General features: G+C 38.0%; 1 protein-coding gene across 1 annotated transcript; it reads right to left on the bottom strand.

Annotated features, from left to right (window-relative positions):
• Window positions 1–3,709: 3,709 nt before the first annotated feature.
• Window positions 3,710–19,211, bottom strand: Nazo (nazo). The gene is made up of 2 exons (XM_067152916.2): window positions 18,613–19,211; window positions 3,710–3,918 (listed from the first exon to the last, which is right to left on the bottom strand). Exon 1 carries the CDS (start codon window positions 19,088–19,090, stop codon window positions 18,653–18,655), a length of 438 nt encoding a protein of 145 aa, XP_067009017.1. The 5' UTR covers window positions 19,091–19,211; the 3' UTR covers window positions 3,710–3,918; window positions 18,613–18,652.
• Between the last annotated feature and the right edge of the window lie 466 nt (window positions 19,212–19,677).

The following is a 19,677-nucleotide window of genomic DNA, read 5'->3' as shown; positions in this document are numbered from 1 at the left end:
TTGTAGTATGAAGGATTTGGTGCAAGCCAATGAATGTGCCATCTTGACAGTTGAATACTGGAAAAACAAAGTGTAAATAGAGTATTTGTAAATATATTGTATGATTTCGGACACAGATAAATAAATAAATAAATAAATAAATAACATACAGTAGGTATTTAAAAATTAAATTTTAGGCACCTTCCCCTAAACTACAATTTCATACAGGGCGAATAAAATTGTTTATAACTTAGACTGTAGTTTCTTATTCCCCGACTCTATATGCCGACTTTCATTACATTCTGTTAACCCATTTTCTCCTGGCTGAGCGTTGAAATGAACTGGGCAACAAAAATACAAATTCATGAATATCTATGTTATCAAAGCCAGTACGGTAACAGTGTATGACATAAATGATAAGAAATTTAATTCTATATAACTTTAGTTATGTAGTATTTATCAATAGGACCACTAATAATATAAATATTTGAGAATTAAATTTTAGGCCTTCCCCTAAACTACCATTTCACTCAGCGTAAGTAAAATGATTTATAACCTAGATTGTAGTGGCTCACCCCCCGACTTCACACTACCAATTTTCATTAAATTCTCTTCAGCTGTTTTCTCGTGATGCGTGTACATACATACAGACAGACATTACGGAAAAGTAAAAAGTACATTTCCTTGTTACTATGCACATGACTGATACAGAAATACCATTCTTTTCAAATTCTAAGCAATGTACAGACAAAACTCTAATTTTTTTAATGTATATAGATAAATTATTACTAGCACTATGTAATTTCATCTGCTGGTGAGTTATTTGTCATAGTGCAGTAGGGGTCATTACTGACAATTTCTTGCGCATCTGCTATAGTTATGACATTTGACCAAACGCGAGGGTATGTGTTCATTAAGAGATAAGAATTTCATATTGTTATGTATTGAAGTGAGTTCAATATTAAGTTAAAAGAAGGTATGTAATGGTTCCACCTTTCAGTACTATTAAAATAAGAAATGTAAGTTTACATTCCTATTTAATTAAAATTGGTACCAGTTTCGACCAGTATTCATGGTCATCATCAGCCAATTACAAATAAGTGTAAAACAATGCATAGAAAATAAATGCAAAATTTAAATAATTCTGTCTGGTTTTGGCTAGTGAAGCACTAAAATCTTTAAGGAGCACTGTGCATTGAAATATAGCCATAAAACACAAATAAGATGCACACGTAAAAGTGAAGTTTAGATAATGCTGTCAGATGTAGTTTATGGAGCACTGTAACACATAAGGGAGCCCTGTGCATTGAGATTTCAAAGTTATTTAGAAGTCTACAGTCAAATACGTATTTTAGTTGTACTTTATGAGGCACTGTATAATTTTAAGTATCAGAATTGCGTGTCTATGAAGAAGTCGTAGATAAAATACGTTATTAAGACATACACGTTAGAGAGCACTGTGTGTGAAGAAGAATCAAATATGCACTTAAATGTAGTACGGAGTAAGTACTTGAAGAGTTCAGTTGCGGTTTATGAGGTACTGTATAATTTTAGAGATTAGCACTGCGTATCAATAGATCCAAATATAATGAAGAAGTCGTAGATCAAATGCGTCAAATACATATTTAAAAGTACAGAGTTTCTTGAAGAGTTCAGTTGAAGTTCATGAGGCGCTGTATAATTTTAGAAATTAGCACTGCATGTTGAAAGATACAAAAATTACGTAAAAGTCGTAGATCATATACTGTATGTACTTGAAGTACGGAGCAAGTTCTTGAAGAGAAGATCGGCACTGTGCTTCCAAAAGTTACGTAAGTTAGAATTTATACGTAGAAATGACTAGAAAATTAGTGAATGGCTAAACAAATTTCTTATTTTATGTGTAAATGTTATGTTATGGTGAAGCTTCATGGTTTAATTGGTTAGCATGCTGACCTTTAGTCCAAGAGTTCCTATGTTCTATTCTCGGCTGGGTCGAAGATTTTGACCTTCATTGGTTATTTCCTCCAGCTCGGGAGTGGGCGTTTGAGCCCCGTTCAACATTAGATTTATTCGCATGTACTGACCCACTCAAACAAGTAGCAGGTCGCCCATGAGTGTCAACTCGAAATACCTGCGCAGGCCTCTCCAAAGACCATACATCACAATATACGACGTATAACATAATAGTTGGTAGAGTGGTGTGTAGTGTATGTATTAAGACTGACAAAAAATTCCAGACCCCGATCGAGAGGAATCAACCATATGAAGTTAACATCCTCGGCGCGGCCAAGAATCGAACACAGAGCCCTTTGAATCGAAGGCCATTATGGCGATCATTCAACCAAGGATCAGGACTCCATATTATGCATAAGAATTAGAATTTCCCTCATATTACACCTATACTTTTCCACTTACAACTGTAGGTTAAAAAGACCCGACACGAGTGTTTATGTGCCTCTCTGTCATGCAAGTACTTAAGGGTTAAGCATAACAACAAGGTTAACATGGACCCGCTCACCCGAGGTATAAAAGCTGAAAAGATACAACCCAAATAAGGTAGAACTGAAAATATTTAAATAGGGATGATCAACTTCAAAATGATTATCATCTTATCATTTGAATTTTTTAACCATTACCAAGACTGTGGTATTGTTAGTTTTATATGGTAGAAGGCTTTTAAGTGTTGCAGTAGAATAATGTTTAAGCCAACCTAAATTACTCCTGAAGAATCAACCTCATTATAAAATACATCAGGGAAATTTGTAAATAAACCAAACACTGTGTGAAATGGTCCTACCAAAGAAATATTAAGAATAAGAAAATTGAAAATCCACAGCAGCTAAAATAAACATAATTAAGTTTAAAATAAAATATTAGTGGACCCAAGTAACTAAAAATATAAAAAAGGATATAACTTGCCCTTAAAGGATAATTAATTCAACCCAGGGGGAATTATAATGTTACGAAGGAATAAAACCATCATGGTAGCAAGTACAGTAGGTAAGATATCTTCTGCGTAGCCATGTTTAAATGTTCAATCAAATGCAGATAGAGCCTATTTGATGATGATGCTTGTTGTTTAGAGGGGCCTAACATCTATGTCATCGGCCCAGAGCATATTTCACACCACACAGTAAATAGATAAGAAGATGCCAAAATCAAGTTTATACCTTTCTTAATGTGATTCCAAACTCAACTTACATGCATGATGATGATTAATTTAGGATGAATACAATAATGGTGAGTTAATGGTTGGCCAACTAAACAACATAGGAAAGTAGATATAGGACATTTATGTCCCAAAATTTAAATAGCTGCTGATCATACCCGAAATAGAGATACTTCTCATCAGAAAGAATTCATAACATCACAATTAATTCCATGGTGAGATTATACATTGCTAAGGATGCAAGACGCATCCTTCGTACACGTCGCGTCAAGTTAATAGCAGCTGAACATCGTTACATTATATTAGCCAACGGCAAGAATGCAAATCACGTGACTCTCAGCCATGATATTTTCATGACTAGCTGTAGAGTGTTCCACCACACAGGATAAGAAATAAATATCGTCAAGCAAGAGTGCTTAGTGGGGAAAGTGAGAACCAAGTAAATTCTCGCAAGGAGCAAAAATAATATCACATAGGTGAACAGATATAATGCCATAAGATGAATTAAATAGTTACTTCATTAGTTAATATTGTGACACAAATTTCAGATTATGTCGAGAGGCAACCAAACAATTAAATGAGGTAGAAGGATGATGATACTAGAATTGTATTGTTATATTACATTGATAATAACATTTATTTTGCACTGTGCATTATCCATTCATTTTCAGTAAATACAAAGTAGAAGAATCTTCACTCACTAAATCTAATACTGTATAAGCTCATGCATTAGAAGATGCCAAAATAATATGCCTTTTATCTAGTAAATTATGTCTCTGCTCACTTTCCTGAAACAGACAAGAATAACAATAATGTAAAAGGCTATTTATAACATCAATTACAAAAATCATCAAGGAAAAGTTTGAATAATAAGGAGAATATGAACAACTTAAGATAATGACAAAAAAAAAAAAGAGATTCACATACACACACATTAGATTATAATGCCGTCAAAGGAGAAAGAATTTCAATGTTATGGTTATTTCTCTTATAAAGCTTGATTTATAATGAGGTAGGTATTTTTAAGCTTGAAAGGTACTGTAACTAGAGATCAAACAATTTCTATTCAATGCTAGTGGTTCATGAAGCTATTGGCTGACCTTACAGTATATTTGAAATCCTAGTTTTTTTGTTATACACAGTAAAAATCTACAATATTACATCAGACAAAAGCAGAAGAATTCCTTTAGACCAATCAGCACTGATCTGCATTTAGGGTAGTCACTCAGGTGGCAGATTCCCTATCTGTTGTTTTTCTAGCCTTTTCTTAAATGATTGCAAAGAAATTGGAAATTTATTGAACATCTCCCTTGGTAAGTTATTCCAATCCCTAACTTCCCTTCCTATAAATGAATATTTTTCCCCAATTTGTCCTCTTGAATTCTAACTTTATCTTCATATAGCGATCTTTCCTACTTTTAAAGACGCCACTCAAACTTATTCGTCTACCAATATCATTCCACACCATCTCTCCACTGACAGCTCAGAAAACACCATTTTGTCGAGCAACTCGTCTCCTTTCTCCCAAGCCTTCCCAGCCCAAACTTTGCAACATTTTTGTAATGCTACTCTTTTGTCGGAAATCACCCAGAACAAATAGAGCTGCTTTTCTTTGGATTTACCAAGACCCCCTTCGTTACTTCAAACCGTGTTCAGATATGGGAGTTATTAAATATCGTACAATACCTGGCCACCTAGCAATTACATCCCTGATTTGGTGGTTAGGATAATTAATTACTTGAACATTAATAGAATAGTATCCCTTACGATTGTGATACATTTTAGGTCTATTACCTCCTCATTAGATTTATAACATGACACCCAAATCAAGCAATTTTGCAATGCCTGTTTACTGTACTTCAGCCAACTACAGCAGCATGAAAATGAACACATTCACTCCCATATCCGTCTTCCGGTGAATGATATTTTGCCAGTTCCTTTGTCATTAAGTTCACAGAGGGCATGTCATCAGAAAACATTATGCATGGTAGTTTCTAAAGCTTTTTTGTGACTATTGCTACCAGAATTGTGTGCTCCTGATAAATAATGTTCCTGCTTTCAACCGAATTGCATTGTTGGTGTATGACAGCTTTAACGGATGTTATTAAATGTTCTTTATATCTCAACTCCAAAATTTTAAATTCCCACAACTTTATGAATATGGTCATGCACCTACTTTCTGGCCGAAAGCCAGGTGTGCAGTGTACTTAATGGTGTCCATTTATTTCTTGTAGTACTGGTGGTATTAGGAATAATATACTGCCAGCAGTCTCATAAACCGCAAGTCTGTGTTGCCACAATTCTTTTACCCTACCGTACCTCACAATGTATGCTAGACGAGGACCTTCACAGATAGTTCAACTTTTATTTCATTTCATCATTGAATGTGTATTATTTTTCTAATTTAATTCACCATTCATTGTTTCTTAATGGAATTTTACTGATATGCTATATGTGTAGCCTACTTGTGAATTTACAAGTAGCAGTTGGTATGACAATGAGAATTTATTATATTATTAATAAATGATTGCAATATAGTACATCTTTTTTTCTTTTACAAATAAAAATGTCTTATATTATCCTCATTTTCAATACCAAAAAAAAAACAAAACAATTAGATGGGATAATATCTATACATGTTGCAGCCTATCTAAAGGCCATCCTCAGTAGAAGCTCAAATATTACATTTATGCAAACAAATAAAAAACACTAATAAAGTGCATGGAATTAAAAGACAATGATCATGATCACATATAAAAAACATGTTGAGGTAGAAAAACCCTCTCATCTAAAAACTCGTTTGGTTGATATAAAACTTGCTAATCCTTTTAAAACTGGAAATCTGTCAGATTTCCACTTTAAAAGGATTGCAAAGAAATTGGAAACTTATTGATCATCTCCCTTGGTAAGTTATTCCAATCCTTAACTCTCCTCCCTATAAACAAATATTTGCTCCAATTTGTCCTCTTGAATTCCAATGTTATCTTCATATTGTGATCTTTCCTACTTTTAAAGACACCCCTCAAACTTGTTCTTCTACTAATGTCATACCACACCATCTCTCTACTGACAGCTCGGAACATACCACTAATACCAATATAGTTGGTCCGTTATTGGACATATATTTTCCATCTAACTCATTCCTGGTTGCCAGTGTTTTGCCCCAGTGTGCTATGCTGAGCTCACAGTTGGTAAATAGCATACCTACCAAGACGCATGGCTAGTGCATACCGTGGAGGCCACTGCATAAGCTACTTAGAGCCACCAGCAGTGCTAAACACTGGCAACCAGGAATGAGTTAACTGGAATTTATAATGTCCAAGAATGGACCAAATATATTGGTATTATAAATTTACACATTCGGAACCAATATTTCAGGTTCCCTATGGGAATCAACATCTTTATAACATACTACTTAATCAGACAGCTTTTCTCCTTTCTCCCAAGTCTTCCCAGCCTGAACTTTGCAACATTTTTGTAACGCTACTCTTTTGTCAGAAATCACCCTGAACAAATCGAGCTGCTTTCCTTTGGATTTTTTCCAGTTCTTGAATCAAGTAATATTTGTGAGGGTCCCATACACTGGAATCATACTCCACTTGGGGTCTTATCAGAGACTTATATGCCCTCTCCTTTACATCCATACTACAACCCCTAAATACCCTCATAACCATGTGCAGAGATCTGTACCCTTTATTTACAGTCCCATTTATGTGATTAGCCCAATGAAGATCTTTCCTTATATTAACACCTAGGTATTCACAATGATCTCCACAAGGAACTTTCATTCCATTAACACAGTAATTAAAACTGAGAGGACTTTTCCAATTTGTGAAACTCACAACCTGACTTTTAACCCCATTTATCATCATACCATTTCCTACTGTCCATCTCACATCATCATCGAGGTCATTTTGCAGTTGCTCACAATCTTGTAATTTATTACTCTATACAGAATAACAATATCTGCAAAAAGCCTTATCTATGATTCCACTTCTTTACTCATTTCATTTATATAGATATACTGTATATAAGAAAACATAAAAGTCTAATAATACTGCCTTGAGGAATTCCCCTCTTAATTATGATATGGTCAGATAAAGCTTCGCCTATCAAATGCCATCAGTAATACAATTTTGCTTTATAGATTAGATAAAAGTTGATAGTCATACTGCAAATTTAATCCAGTCTTCATAATCAGCCAGATTAGATAAAGTAATTATGAGGCCATCAACTACATATCAAAGGGCTAGATAAAAATGAGAGTAATAAGAAAAATTGGACTTCACCAGCGGGTTTACAGTCAGGAGATGGTGGGTTCGAACTCCACTATTGGCAACCCAGAATATAATTTTTCATGCTTTCCTTTTCTTACACCAGGCAAATGCTGGGGCAGTACCCAAATTAAGGCACGGTCACTTCCTTCCCAGTCCTAGCCCTATCTTAACCCATTGTCAGCATAAGACCTGCCTACCTTCATCGGTCCGATGTAAAAAAAAATCATCCTTGGTAAATTATTCTGATCTATAATTCCCATTCCTATAAACAAATACTTGCTCCAATTTATCTCTTAAATTCCATCTTTATCTCCATACTTTTATCCTTACTATTTTTAATAACTCCATTCAAGCTTATTCATCTGCTAAGGTCATTTCACGCCATCTATCCACTGACAACTTGGAGCATACCGCTTAGTTGAGCAACTGGTCCTCTACCTCACAAATCTTCCCAGCCAAAGATTGTAACATTTTTGTATCATTACTCTTTTGTTGGATATCACCCAGAACAAATTGTTTTGCTTTCCTTTGGATCTCTTCCAGTTAACAAATCAAGTAATCCTGATGAGGGTTGCATACACTGCAAGCATACTCCAATTGGGGTATTACAGTGACTTATACACCTCCTTTATATCCTTATTACAACTTCTATATACATTCAAAACCCTATAATCATGAGTTCATAACCATATGAAGAGATCTGTAACCGTCATTTACAACCTTGTTAATGTACTTACCGTACCTCAATGAAGGTCTTTCCCTATATTAACACCTAGGTGATTACAGTGATCCTCATGAGGTACCTTCACCTCATCCAAACAGTAGGCCTAGCCTAATTAAAACTGAGAGGACTTTTCCTCTTGGTGAAACTGCATGACTTTTCACCCCGTTTACCATCACAACTATTGTCTGCTGTCCATCTCATAACATTATCAAAGTCTTTTTACAGTTGCTCACAATGCTGCAACTTATTTATTACTACATACAGTACACCATACACATAAAGCCCTTTCTGAGACTCCAGTTCTTTACTCATATAATTCATATCAGAAAACACAGAGGTCCAACAATACTGCCTAGAGGAATCCCCTTCTTAATCACTACAGGATCAGATAAAGCTTCACCTACTCTAATTTTCTGAATTATACTTACCAGAAATGTAGCGACTTATTCATTCACTCTTTTTTCTAGTCCAATAGCACTCATTTTTGCCAGTAGTCTTCCATGATCTACCCTATCAAATGCCTTAGATAGGCCAATTGCAATACAGTCCATTTGGCCTCCTGAATCCAGGATATAGCAGATATCTTGCTGAAATCCTACAAGCTGAGCTTCAGTGGAATAACCTTTCCTAAACCCAAACTGCCTTTTGTCAAACCAGTTATTAATTTTGCAAACATGTCTAATATAATCCGAAAGAATGCATTCCCAAAGCTTACATGCAATGTATGTCAAACTGACTGACCTGTAATTTTCAGCTTTATGTCTATCACCCTTTCCTTTATACACAGGGGCTACTATAGCAACTCTCCATTTATTTGCTATAGCTCCTTCAACCAAACAATAATTAAATAAGTATTTCAGATATGGTACTATATCCCAACCCATTGCCTTTAGTATATCCCCAAAAATCTTATCAATTCCAGCTGCTTTTCTAGTTTTCAACTTTTGTATCTTACTGTAAATGTCATTGTTTTCATAGGTAAATTTTAATACTTCTTTAGTATTACTCATATCCCCTATCTGGACATTATCCTTGTAACCAACAATCTTTACATACTGCTGTCTGAATACTTCTGCCTTTTGAAGATCCTCACATACACACTCACCTTGTTCATTAATGATTCCTGGAATGTCCTTCTTGGAACTTGTTTCTGCCTTAAAGTACCTATAGCCTACATACCATTCCATTTTTCACTAAAATTTGTTTGACCACCAATTATGCTTGCCATCATGTTATCCTTAGCTGACTTCTTTGCTAGATTCAATTTCCTAGTAAGTTCCTTCAATTCCTCCTTACTTCCATAACCATTTCTAACTCTATTTCGTTCTTAGTCTCTTTACTTCTCTGTTATAATATACTGAATCTTTACCATTCATTACCACCTTTAAAGGTACAAACCTATTTTCACATTCCTCAACAATTGCTTTAAACCCATCCCAGAGTCTGTTTACATTTTTATTTACCATTTTCCAGCGATCATAGTTACATTTTAAAAACTCCCTCATGCCTGTTTTATCAGCCATATGGTACTGCCTAATAGTCCTAATTTTAATACCTTCCTTTCTTTCACATTTATTTTTAACTACGACCATAAACAGCTTTGTGATCACTAATACCACTAATACCATCTATTACTTCGGTTTCTCTATAGACCTCATCTGGTTTTATCAGCACCACGTCCAAAATATTCTTCCCTCTAGTTGGTTCCATCACTTTCTGAATCAGGTGCCCTTCCCATATTAAATTTGCCATTTGTTGTTCATGCTTCCTGTCGTTCGCATTACCTTCCCATTTGACATTTGGTAAATTGAGATCACCCGCTACAATCACGTTCCTTTCCATGTCATTTCCCATATAGCTGATTATCTTATCTAATAATTCTGAATCAGCATCAATGCTACCCTTTCCCGGTCTGTACACTCCAAAGACATCAAGTTGCCTATTATCTTTAGAGATGAGCCTTACACCCAGAATTTCATGTTTTTCATCCTTAACTTTTTCATAGCTTACAAATTCTTCTTTCACCAGAATGAATACTCCCCCTCCTACCATTCCTATCCTATCTCGATGATACACACTCCAGTTCCGTGGGAATATTTCTGCATCCATTATATCATTTCTCAGCCATGATTCAACTCCTATTACAATATCTGGTAAGTATATATCTATTAAATTACTTAATTCGATTCCTTTGTTTACAATGCTTCTACAATTGAGCACTAACATTTTTATGTCATCCCTACTTGATTTCCAGTTCTCCAGTGTGCTACTAGCCTATACCAACTCCCCATTCATCCCTTCATGTAAACAGTAATCAAATAAGTACTCCAGATATGGTACCTACTTTATCCCAACCCTTTAGTGCATTTCCAGAAATCTTATCGATTCCAGCTGCTTTTCTAGCTTTAAATTTTGTATATTTTTGTGAATATCTTTATTATCATAAGGTAGGCAAATTTCAGTACTTCACCAGTATTAGTCACCTCCTCTGCCTCAACAATATCTCTATGTCCAACTTCCTTAACATATTGCTGACTAAAATCTTTTGCCTCCAGTAAATCCTCACATATACACTCCTGTTGTTCATTTATGATTCCTGAAATGTCCTTACTAGAATCTGTTTCTGCCGTAAAGTACCTATACATAGAGCCCATTTTTCACTAAAATCCATATGATAGCAAACACTCGTAATCGAGTAGGTTTGTCTTCCAGGTAGGATGTCTCTTCATCTATGTGTTTGGAGGTGACTATACAGTCCAATGCGGGAGTTACACAATTTGCCACAGTGATGACAGGTAGTCCCAGGTGGAGCAGTCATGTTATTTCTATGTCTTCTCAGCACTTCTTTTTCTTTCCTACGTTGCCTCTTGTCATTCGCTGTACGTCGGCAGTTTTCTTCAAAAGACAGTGTGCCGTATTGGACTAGTGATCTCCAGGATGAACGGTCAAGCGCTAAGCTCTGCCAGTTATCAAAATCAATGTTACATCTCTTCAAGTTAGCCTTGATTACATCTTTAAATCGCTTCCTCTGACCGCCTACACAGCGTTTACCTACTGATAGCTCAGAGTAAAACACTTGCTTGGGAATGCGATTATTGGGCATGCGAACTACGTGGCCTGTCCATCGTAGCTGGCGTCTTAAAACCATCAATTCTATACTGGTGGTGTGTGCCTCTTCAAGAACGCTGATATTTGTGCGCCTGTCTTGCCAAGTTATTTGCAGTATTCTCCTCAAGCAACGTTGATGATACTGTTCCAGCTTCTTAAGGTGTCGACTGTAGCATGTCCAGGATTCAGATCCGTAGAGTAAGGTTGGAACTACAACAGAATTGTACACAAGAATCTTTGTTGTGATATTGACATCGTGATTGTCAAAAACTCGAGATCTTAATTTAGCAAAGGATGCTCCTGCACGGTTAATTCTGTGTTGGATTTCTGAATCTATATTTGCGCTTGATGAGAGGGTGCTGCCAAGGTATGGGAAGGTGTTTACAACTTGAAGGCTCATTCCATCAATTGTGACATTGATATCTCTTTGACCTTCCCCAGGGGCTGGGTGGTATAGGATCTGCGTTTTGCTGGTATTCAGTTTGAGTCCGATCTTGTTGTACGCAGCAGAGAAAGCATTCAGGGTTCTCACAAGCTCTTCTTGTGTCTGAGCTACGACAGCATTGTCATCAGCGTACTGTAACTCACCTAATGCTGCAGACGATGTCCGAGTTCCTGCCTTTAAACGGATCAAATTAAAAAGTTTACCATCCATCCTGTAAGTTATATGAATTCCTGGAGGGAGATCATCTCTGACAAGTTCCATGACAGTGGCAACATACAAGGAAAACAAAGTCTTGCTTAACACCGGTATTGATATGGAATGGCTCTCCAACAGAGCTGTTGCCAATGACAGCTGCCATCATATCAGTGTAGAGCAATTTCAAGATGGCAATAAATTTCTGCAGAAAGCCATATAGAGCTAAAATTTTCCACAAAGCTTCTCGGTTCACAGAGTCAAATGCCTTAGTAAGATCAATAAAGGCAATATAAAGAGGTCTATTTTGTTCTCTACATTTTTCCTGGAGTTGACGAGCTGTGAATATCATATCTGTGGTTCCTCTAGAAGGCCTGAAGCCACACTGACTCTCTGGAAGTATTTTCTCCACCAGGGGTACAATACGATTTGCCAAGATTCGAGCAATAAGCTTTCCCAGGCATGACAGTAAGGATATTCCCCGATAGTTACTGCAGTTTGTTCGATCCCCTTTCTTAAATATGGGAACTACCAGACTGTCTCTGAAATCAGGAGGCATTTCTTCTGTGCTCCAAATTTTGACAATCAGTTCATGTATGTGTCTTACTTACACCACCTTCTTTGAGAGCTTCCACTGGTATACCATCAGGACCAGAGGCTTTGTGATGCTTTGCTCGATTGACAGCATGCTTAACTTCATCTAGTGTTGGTGGGGAGCCAATTTCATCATTGATGGGAGCTTGTTTTAATATATCATACACCTGTTCATCAATAATCAAATCCTGGTTCAAGAGGTCTTCAAAATGCTCTTTCCACCTATTCAAGATGGAGTGCTGATCTTTTAAAAGTATACTCTTATCGCTGGACCAAAGAGGATTCCTCCCAAAGGTGGTGGGACCATAAACTGCTTTTGTCGCTTGGAAGAACTGTCGTGAATCTTTATCTGCTAGATATTCCAACTCTTTTGCCTTTGCTGTCCACCATGCATTCTTGAGCTCACGGGTTTTTCTTTGGACATTTGCTTTGGCAATATTTACGGCTTGTTTCTTAGAGTGGGAGTTCATGTCCCTTCGCCATGCTTGCAAGGCTTTTCTCTTCTCTGAGATCAATGTTTCAATTTCTTCATCATTTTCATCAAACCAGTCCTGGTGTTTTCTGGTCTTATATCCTACTATTTCTTTGCAAGCATCTTGAATAGTGGTCTTCAGACTCTCCCAGTGTTGCGTTACATCAGGTTGATATTCCTTCGGCAAAGTCCGATGAAGGAGCTCTCTGTATTTTGAAGAAATTTCCGCATTGCCAAACTTCTCGGTGTCAAAAATATGTCTGAAGCTCTTCCGTTGTTTCCTCCTCCGGGTGGACAGCGACAAATGCATCACTGATCTAATAAGTCGATGATCTGTCCAATAGTCATCAGCTCCCGTCATTGCTTTGGTGATGAGAACATCGCGTAGATCTTGCTTGCGGACAATCACATAGTCAATGAGGTGCCAATGTTTCAATCTAGGATGCTGCCATGATGTTTTGAAGCGATCCCTTTGGCGAAAGATGGTGTTGGAGATTATCAACCCATGCTCAGCACATTTTGAGAGGAGTCTAATACCAATGGAGTTTTTACTGCCAACTCCCTCCTTGCCAATGACACCATTCCATACTTTATGGTCCTTTCCCACTCTGGCATTAAAATCACCAAGCAAGATGATTTTATCTAGTCGATTGATGTTTGATAGGATGTCATCCAGATCTGAATAGAATGTTTCTTTAATGTCATCATCAGAGTCTAATGTGGGGGCATATGCGCAAATTACTGTGGCATGCTGGTTGCCATTTAATCGAAGTCTTAATGTCATGATGCGTTCATTACGTCCAGTTGGAAGCTCCTGCAGGTCTCTGAGAAGCTTATTCTTGATAGCAAAGCCTACTCCATGTGTTTGGTGTTCACTGGTAGGTTTACCCTTCCAGAAGAAAGTGTATCCTGCTCCGTTTTTATTCAACTGACCTTCTTCAGCAAGACGGGTCTCCTGGAGTGCTGCTATGTCGATATTGTATCTTCGTAACTCTCTACCCACAAGGGCTGTTCTCCTTTCGGGTCTCTCATTTGAAGGGTCATCATTAAGTGTTCTTACGTTCCATGTAGCAAAATATAATTTCTTTCTTTTTCGACCGCATTGAGGTGATACCATTGGACGCGGCTGTCCAATCGGTTCTAGAAGTGGCTGACTATGTTTAGGGCACCTTTTCTAGCCCCTTCCCCATGTGAGGTGAGCAGAGTGGACCCTAAATAGGACTGCTCAGTCGTAGATGCACCAACCGAATTGCTCTACAGCCACAATCCTAAGCAAGACGACCGATCACACATCTACCGCCTACGTGCCAAGTTATCACTAGAGGCTTCCAGACATCACAATCCTGCCCCCGTCGCAACTTCCTGATCGCCGCAGGACTTTTGGAAGAGTCAATCTGTTGTTGGAAGACTGCTGTGCATGAGATTCCTTTAGAGTGAAAGTGTTGGTGCACTTCAACAAACGCACTGTACTTGATGACTTAAGAACTGTTTTCAATGGCAAGCCGATGCAAGACGATTGAAGGGTTCCTAGTCACTGCAGCCTTCGTCCGCCATTCCAGCCGAGGAGGGACTTCCTGTCCTTACGCCTGGTCCGCCGTTGAGGACTTTCTATGCCGTTGACCAAATATGGTTCATCCGCCTTTAGGGGAAGTTTTCCACCCCAAGGGCAAGAGAGTGCCCTGAACTTGATGAATTTATGTGTCATTTCCTACACAAAGGCTTCATCAAACCTACTAAGGGAGAGCTCATCCGCCCGTAGCCATTGGTTCTCCCCTAGTTTGCCAGGTTGGGTACTGGCCGCCTGACCCTCGGCCAGACAGTTGCAGGTAGTACCGTCTACTGTCACATACGGTAGCAGGGTGACCCTGCTTGCCATCATTTATCCTTAGCTGACTTTTGTACTAATTTCTATTTCCTAATAAGTTCCTTTGATCTTTCCTTATTTCTACAACCATTTGATTTCAATTTTGGATGTGTTGTCAGACTTCTTCAATATTTTAAATTTGGATTGTAAATTGTGACATACCAGACTGTTTACTTTATTATTGGTTGTATGTGAGCATATGTTTTATCCAATTGGATCATGACCCCAGTGTATATGGGGTCGAAACTAGTCCCATTTATATACCACCACCGCCGCCGCCACCACCACCACCATTATTTTCATGTCCCATTAAATACTTTTACAGTTTTCACAGATGCCGAGGTATCAAAAATTGTCTCACAGGAGAACTTTAGTGTGTCCATAAATCTACCGACACAAGACTGATGTATTTAAGCACTTTCAAATACCACCGGACTGAGTCAGGATCAAACCTGCCAAGTTGAGTTCAGAAAGCCAGCGCTCTACCATCTGAGCTACTCAGCCCAGCAGTAGGAAAGATCACAATATGAAGATGAAGTTGTAATTCAAGGCTATCAACATGAAGAGAAGCAAGGTCCTTTTATTACTTGATCAATCTGAAGAAAACTCGCCTCCAGCTAGGAAAAGGAAAGGAAACAATGAGGACATAGTTGTAGAAGAGATGTGTAAACTATTTCCTGACAGGCAAAAGAAAGATTTGCTTTCACTAAACATTTGTCCGCTGTGAAGTTGTTAAGTGCATATTTTTTTGAAGGATCTACTGACTCCCACAACTTTCCATCCAGTGAGCTCGATGACACTATTAAAGCCTACCTGTTCTTGTTCAAAGAGCAAACAGTGACCACACTGTCTGTTTTATATCAAAGACAGGAGTTCTGAAGTCTCTCTGGACTTACGTAGATGTACAAGACAACGTTGAGTACTAGTTATTGAATGCTGCACAGAAATATTCACTCTGCTCCCAAAAATACTGATCACACCCAAAACAACGGCTGAACCTGAAAGGTGTTTCTCTACTTCAAAAAAGAGAGAAAATTTTTGAGTGCTATGTCAGATAAACGACTTTCAACATTGGCAGTGATTAGTGTAGAAAATAATATGATGGACAACATTATCAATTTTAACAACATAATTGACAAATTCACTTGTAAAGAAAGAAGAATTGATTTTGTGTATAAGTAAATGTGAAAGTGAAAAAAAGAAACAGCTTTGTTAAATTAAGTGCACACTATATTATTTTTGTGGCGTGGAATGACATCAGTAGACGAATAAGTTTGAGTGGTGTCTTTAAAAACAGGAAAGATCACAATATGAAGATGAAGTTGGAATTCAAGAGGACAAATTGGGGCAAATAGTCCTTTATAGGAAGGGGGAGTTAGGGATTGGAATAACTTACCAAGGGAAATGTTCAAGAAATTTCCAATTTCTTTGCAATCATTTAAGAAAAGGCTAGGAAAACAACAGATAAGGAATTTGCCACCTGGGAGATTGCCCTAAATGCAGATCAGTAGTGACTGAATGAATCAGTAGTGATTATGCATTAAATAATATGTTACAATTTATTGCAGACTTGTGAACTAGAAATCAGTAGTATTTGATTTAACAAAAGTTTAATAAATTGTAAGGATAATTTAAGTGTGTTCTTTGAATTAATTATATTGCAAAGTTAGCTGCAGCCCTACCAAAAGAGAAATCCATGAGCTGCCACTTGTCTATACCATTCCTTACCACCTTTCCACTGGATCAAGCGTCCTCTAGATAAAATGTAAATTCAATGAGCTCAATACCTGCATTCGCTTAATTGCGGCCAGTATCCAGTATTCGGGAGATAGAGGGTTCGAATTCCACTGTCGGCAGCCCTGAAGATGGTTTTCCGTGGTTTCTCATTTTCACACCAGGCAAATGCTGGGGGCTGTACCTTAATTAAGGCCATGGCTGCTTCCTTCCTACTCCTACTCCTTTCCTATCCATCGTCACCGTAAGTCCTATCTGTGTTGGTGTGACGTAAAGCAACTTGCATGAAATGAAATGAAACTGTAAATTCAGTACTTGAAAAATATGTATTCAGTTTTGTGGTTCATGGTAGGGCCTACTGTACTTCAGTAAATAGCACATGCATTACACAAAACAAAACAAGAACATTTAAGCTACCTTCATTCTACAATAGCATTTGACATTTAAATTCAGCAAATATCATTAGAAGGTGTGTAGTTGCTTTGTTAGCTAAGCCAAATACCCCTCAATATATTTCTCTGATTTTACTTTTCCTAAATTAAATAACATGCAAACACCAAAGCCAAAGAGCAGGTTAGCTGCAGTATATTGTTGCTTGTCATTGCTAGCTGTCAGCTGGTTTATCACTTACTAGTGAACAACATGAAAACAAGTGTGTGGCAGGTAATATCCATATATTCCTATGAAAAAAAAAAAAAAAAAAGTGGTGAACAAATCACTGGTTACCCAAATGTCAGGCCAAGTAAATTACATAACAGCTTCACATATGCCTGTAAGTGAGGAACGATGCTTCAATTATATCTAGACTGCTCCCTGCGATACAAAAGTTGGGGGGTTATTTGTTTGGAAGTCTAGAGAAGCTGCTCCATCCCATGAAGATGGGGTTGGTGCCGTCTCTAATGAAGTACAGTATGGTACAGTACTTAGATAAGGGGAAATACTTATTAGCCTATTGTTTAGCCAAAATGCAGTTATCTCCATACAGACCATGAAGGCCCTGGGAGGCGTGGAAGGTAAAGGTTTCCACTATCCGTAACCTTGGCACTTGATGGGGTATACAGTGTTAGCCTATTGCTTAGCAGTAGAGGGAATATTAGTAGGCCTACCAGGTTACCATTTATTATAATGGAGAAATACTGTACCAATACATAAAAAAATAAAAATAAAAAAAGCAAAACAAAGTCATCTCCATGAAGACCCTTGGAGGAGAGAAAGATGAAGGCTTCCACTATCCGCAACCTCGGCACTTGGTGGGGTAGAGTTAACGCTGTGCCCAATATACAGGATCTTTATTTATGCTTGGCAAGTACTTGCTCACTCAACGTTGGGCGCCGATTACAGGCTGCTACCGGCCGCTGGCGTGCGCAGTTTCTGACACTTCCTGAGAGCTGAGCTCCGAGACAGTAGGGTGTTCAATGAAGCTACTGCGTACTGTATGTTGTATTGTATGGTGTATTATTGTGATTGTGTATAGTGCTGTAATGCATGTGAAATATTCATTACGTGAATGTGTATATCTGCACAATACTTACATTAAGTGCAGAAAATCATGCACTAGGATAAGACAAAAGTTTCGAGCGAAATTTCCAGGGAGACTCATTCCTATCAATCGGACAATAAAACAACTGGCCAAGAGATTCAAACGTACAGGTTCAGTAAACAATAAAAATAGACGTAAAGGTTGTTATCTCCTTACTGAACCATGTTTGGTATGTGGATCATAAGTAAAAATCTGTGGCCCCCTCGTAGCCCAGATTTAACAACATGTGATTTTTATTTGTGGGGAATATTAAAAAATGTAGTTTATGGGAACAAACCTCACACACTAAACTTAAAAGACAATATAAGAGCTGCAATTGTATCCATCAGTGCTGAATAACTTGGTAAAGTAACCGAAAACTTCATTAGCGGATGCCGATCATGTTTCGCAGCGCATGGGGAGAATTTTCAGCATAAACGGTAAAAATGGTGAGTTACCCTCCCAGTGATTATTAACCAAGCAAACTGAAGAGCCAAGAACCAGTACAGTATTGCAGGCACTGTGTCACCAGACGGTCTATAGCAAAACTTACCTTTCTCTGAAGAAATCCTGTACCATTGTACATAATTTTGTTATGGCTGCGTCACCAAGTTGAGATCCATCTCATCTCTGAAGAAGGTAGTCATAGTCTGCACAATCGTTGCCACTGCTTCGCCATTTCCTTGCACTGCTGGGAGAAGACCTCCAACGATAGTACCCATTACTGCATTTCCCAATGCACCCCTTACAGCTGTGACAAGACGTCTTCGCTGGGCATCAGTCATGTCATTCATAATAACTTCTCCCACAGATTTAAATTTACCTTGAGCCATTCCCCCGGCAATCACACTTCCAATAGCCCCACCGATTGCCAGGCCCCGAGGACCTCCTAGTAGTCCTCCAAGCAGAGCAGAACTAAAGGCGATTAACCCACCCTTCAACGCTTCCGTCACTGTTACACGTAGGTGTTGATCTTCTGACAATATCACCAGCACCTCAAGGATATCTGAATCTCGGTGCCGGTAGGCCATTTTTATGAAATTGTGTATTATATTCCCTCAATGGACTCACAACTTCGACGAGCCACCCGCCCAAATACGCCACCTAATATGATCTAAGAACTTGTCATCTTAGAATGCACACATGATAAGAGATGATTTCGGTTGTGGGCTTCCCCTTTTTACGTCACATCCGAGAATTGGGCTTGTCAATGGAAAGTAGCAACTTTGCACGATAAATTATTACGTAAAAAGCAAATCCTAATCTCAGATATGAGGAATAAAAAGGAAATAAGTGTCCAAATAGTTAGTTTCAATCCTTAAATAATTTCCTTAAAGTGTTTCGAAGCGACATCTGTTATGATTCTGAGAGAAAGACACCACATCTGCAAAATGTTTATTACCGTATCTCATTTTTAACAGTCATGAACCTATGGTCTTTTCAGCAGCGCCCAAGAAAATCCTAAGAAGCAGAAGAAGAACCTATGGTACTGACTTCGTTTGGTACCAGAATAATAGTTTGTATGTTTTTAGGTCGGGAGTTTACCTGGAATTAACGTTGTCGATTTCCCGATACCAATGTAACCTTAGAGCATTACGATGTAACCATGGCAACGAGT

The sequence above is a fragment of the Anabrus simplex genome, chromosome 8 (assembly GCF_040414725.1).
Source record: "Anabrus simplex isolate iqAnaSimp1 chromosome 8, ASM4041472v1, whole genome shotgun sequence".
Taxonomy (NCBI): Eukaryota; Metazoa; Arthropoda; class Insecta; order Orthoptera; family Tettigoniidae; genus Anabrus; species Anabrus simplex.
This window is presented reverse-complemented; position numbering and strand designations above follow the sequence as displayed.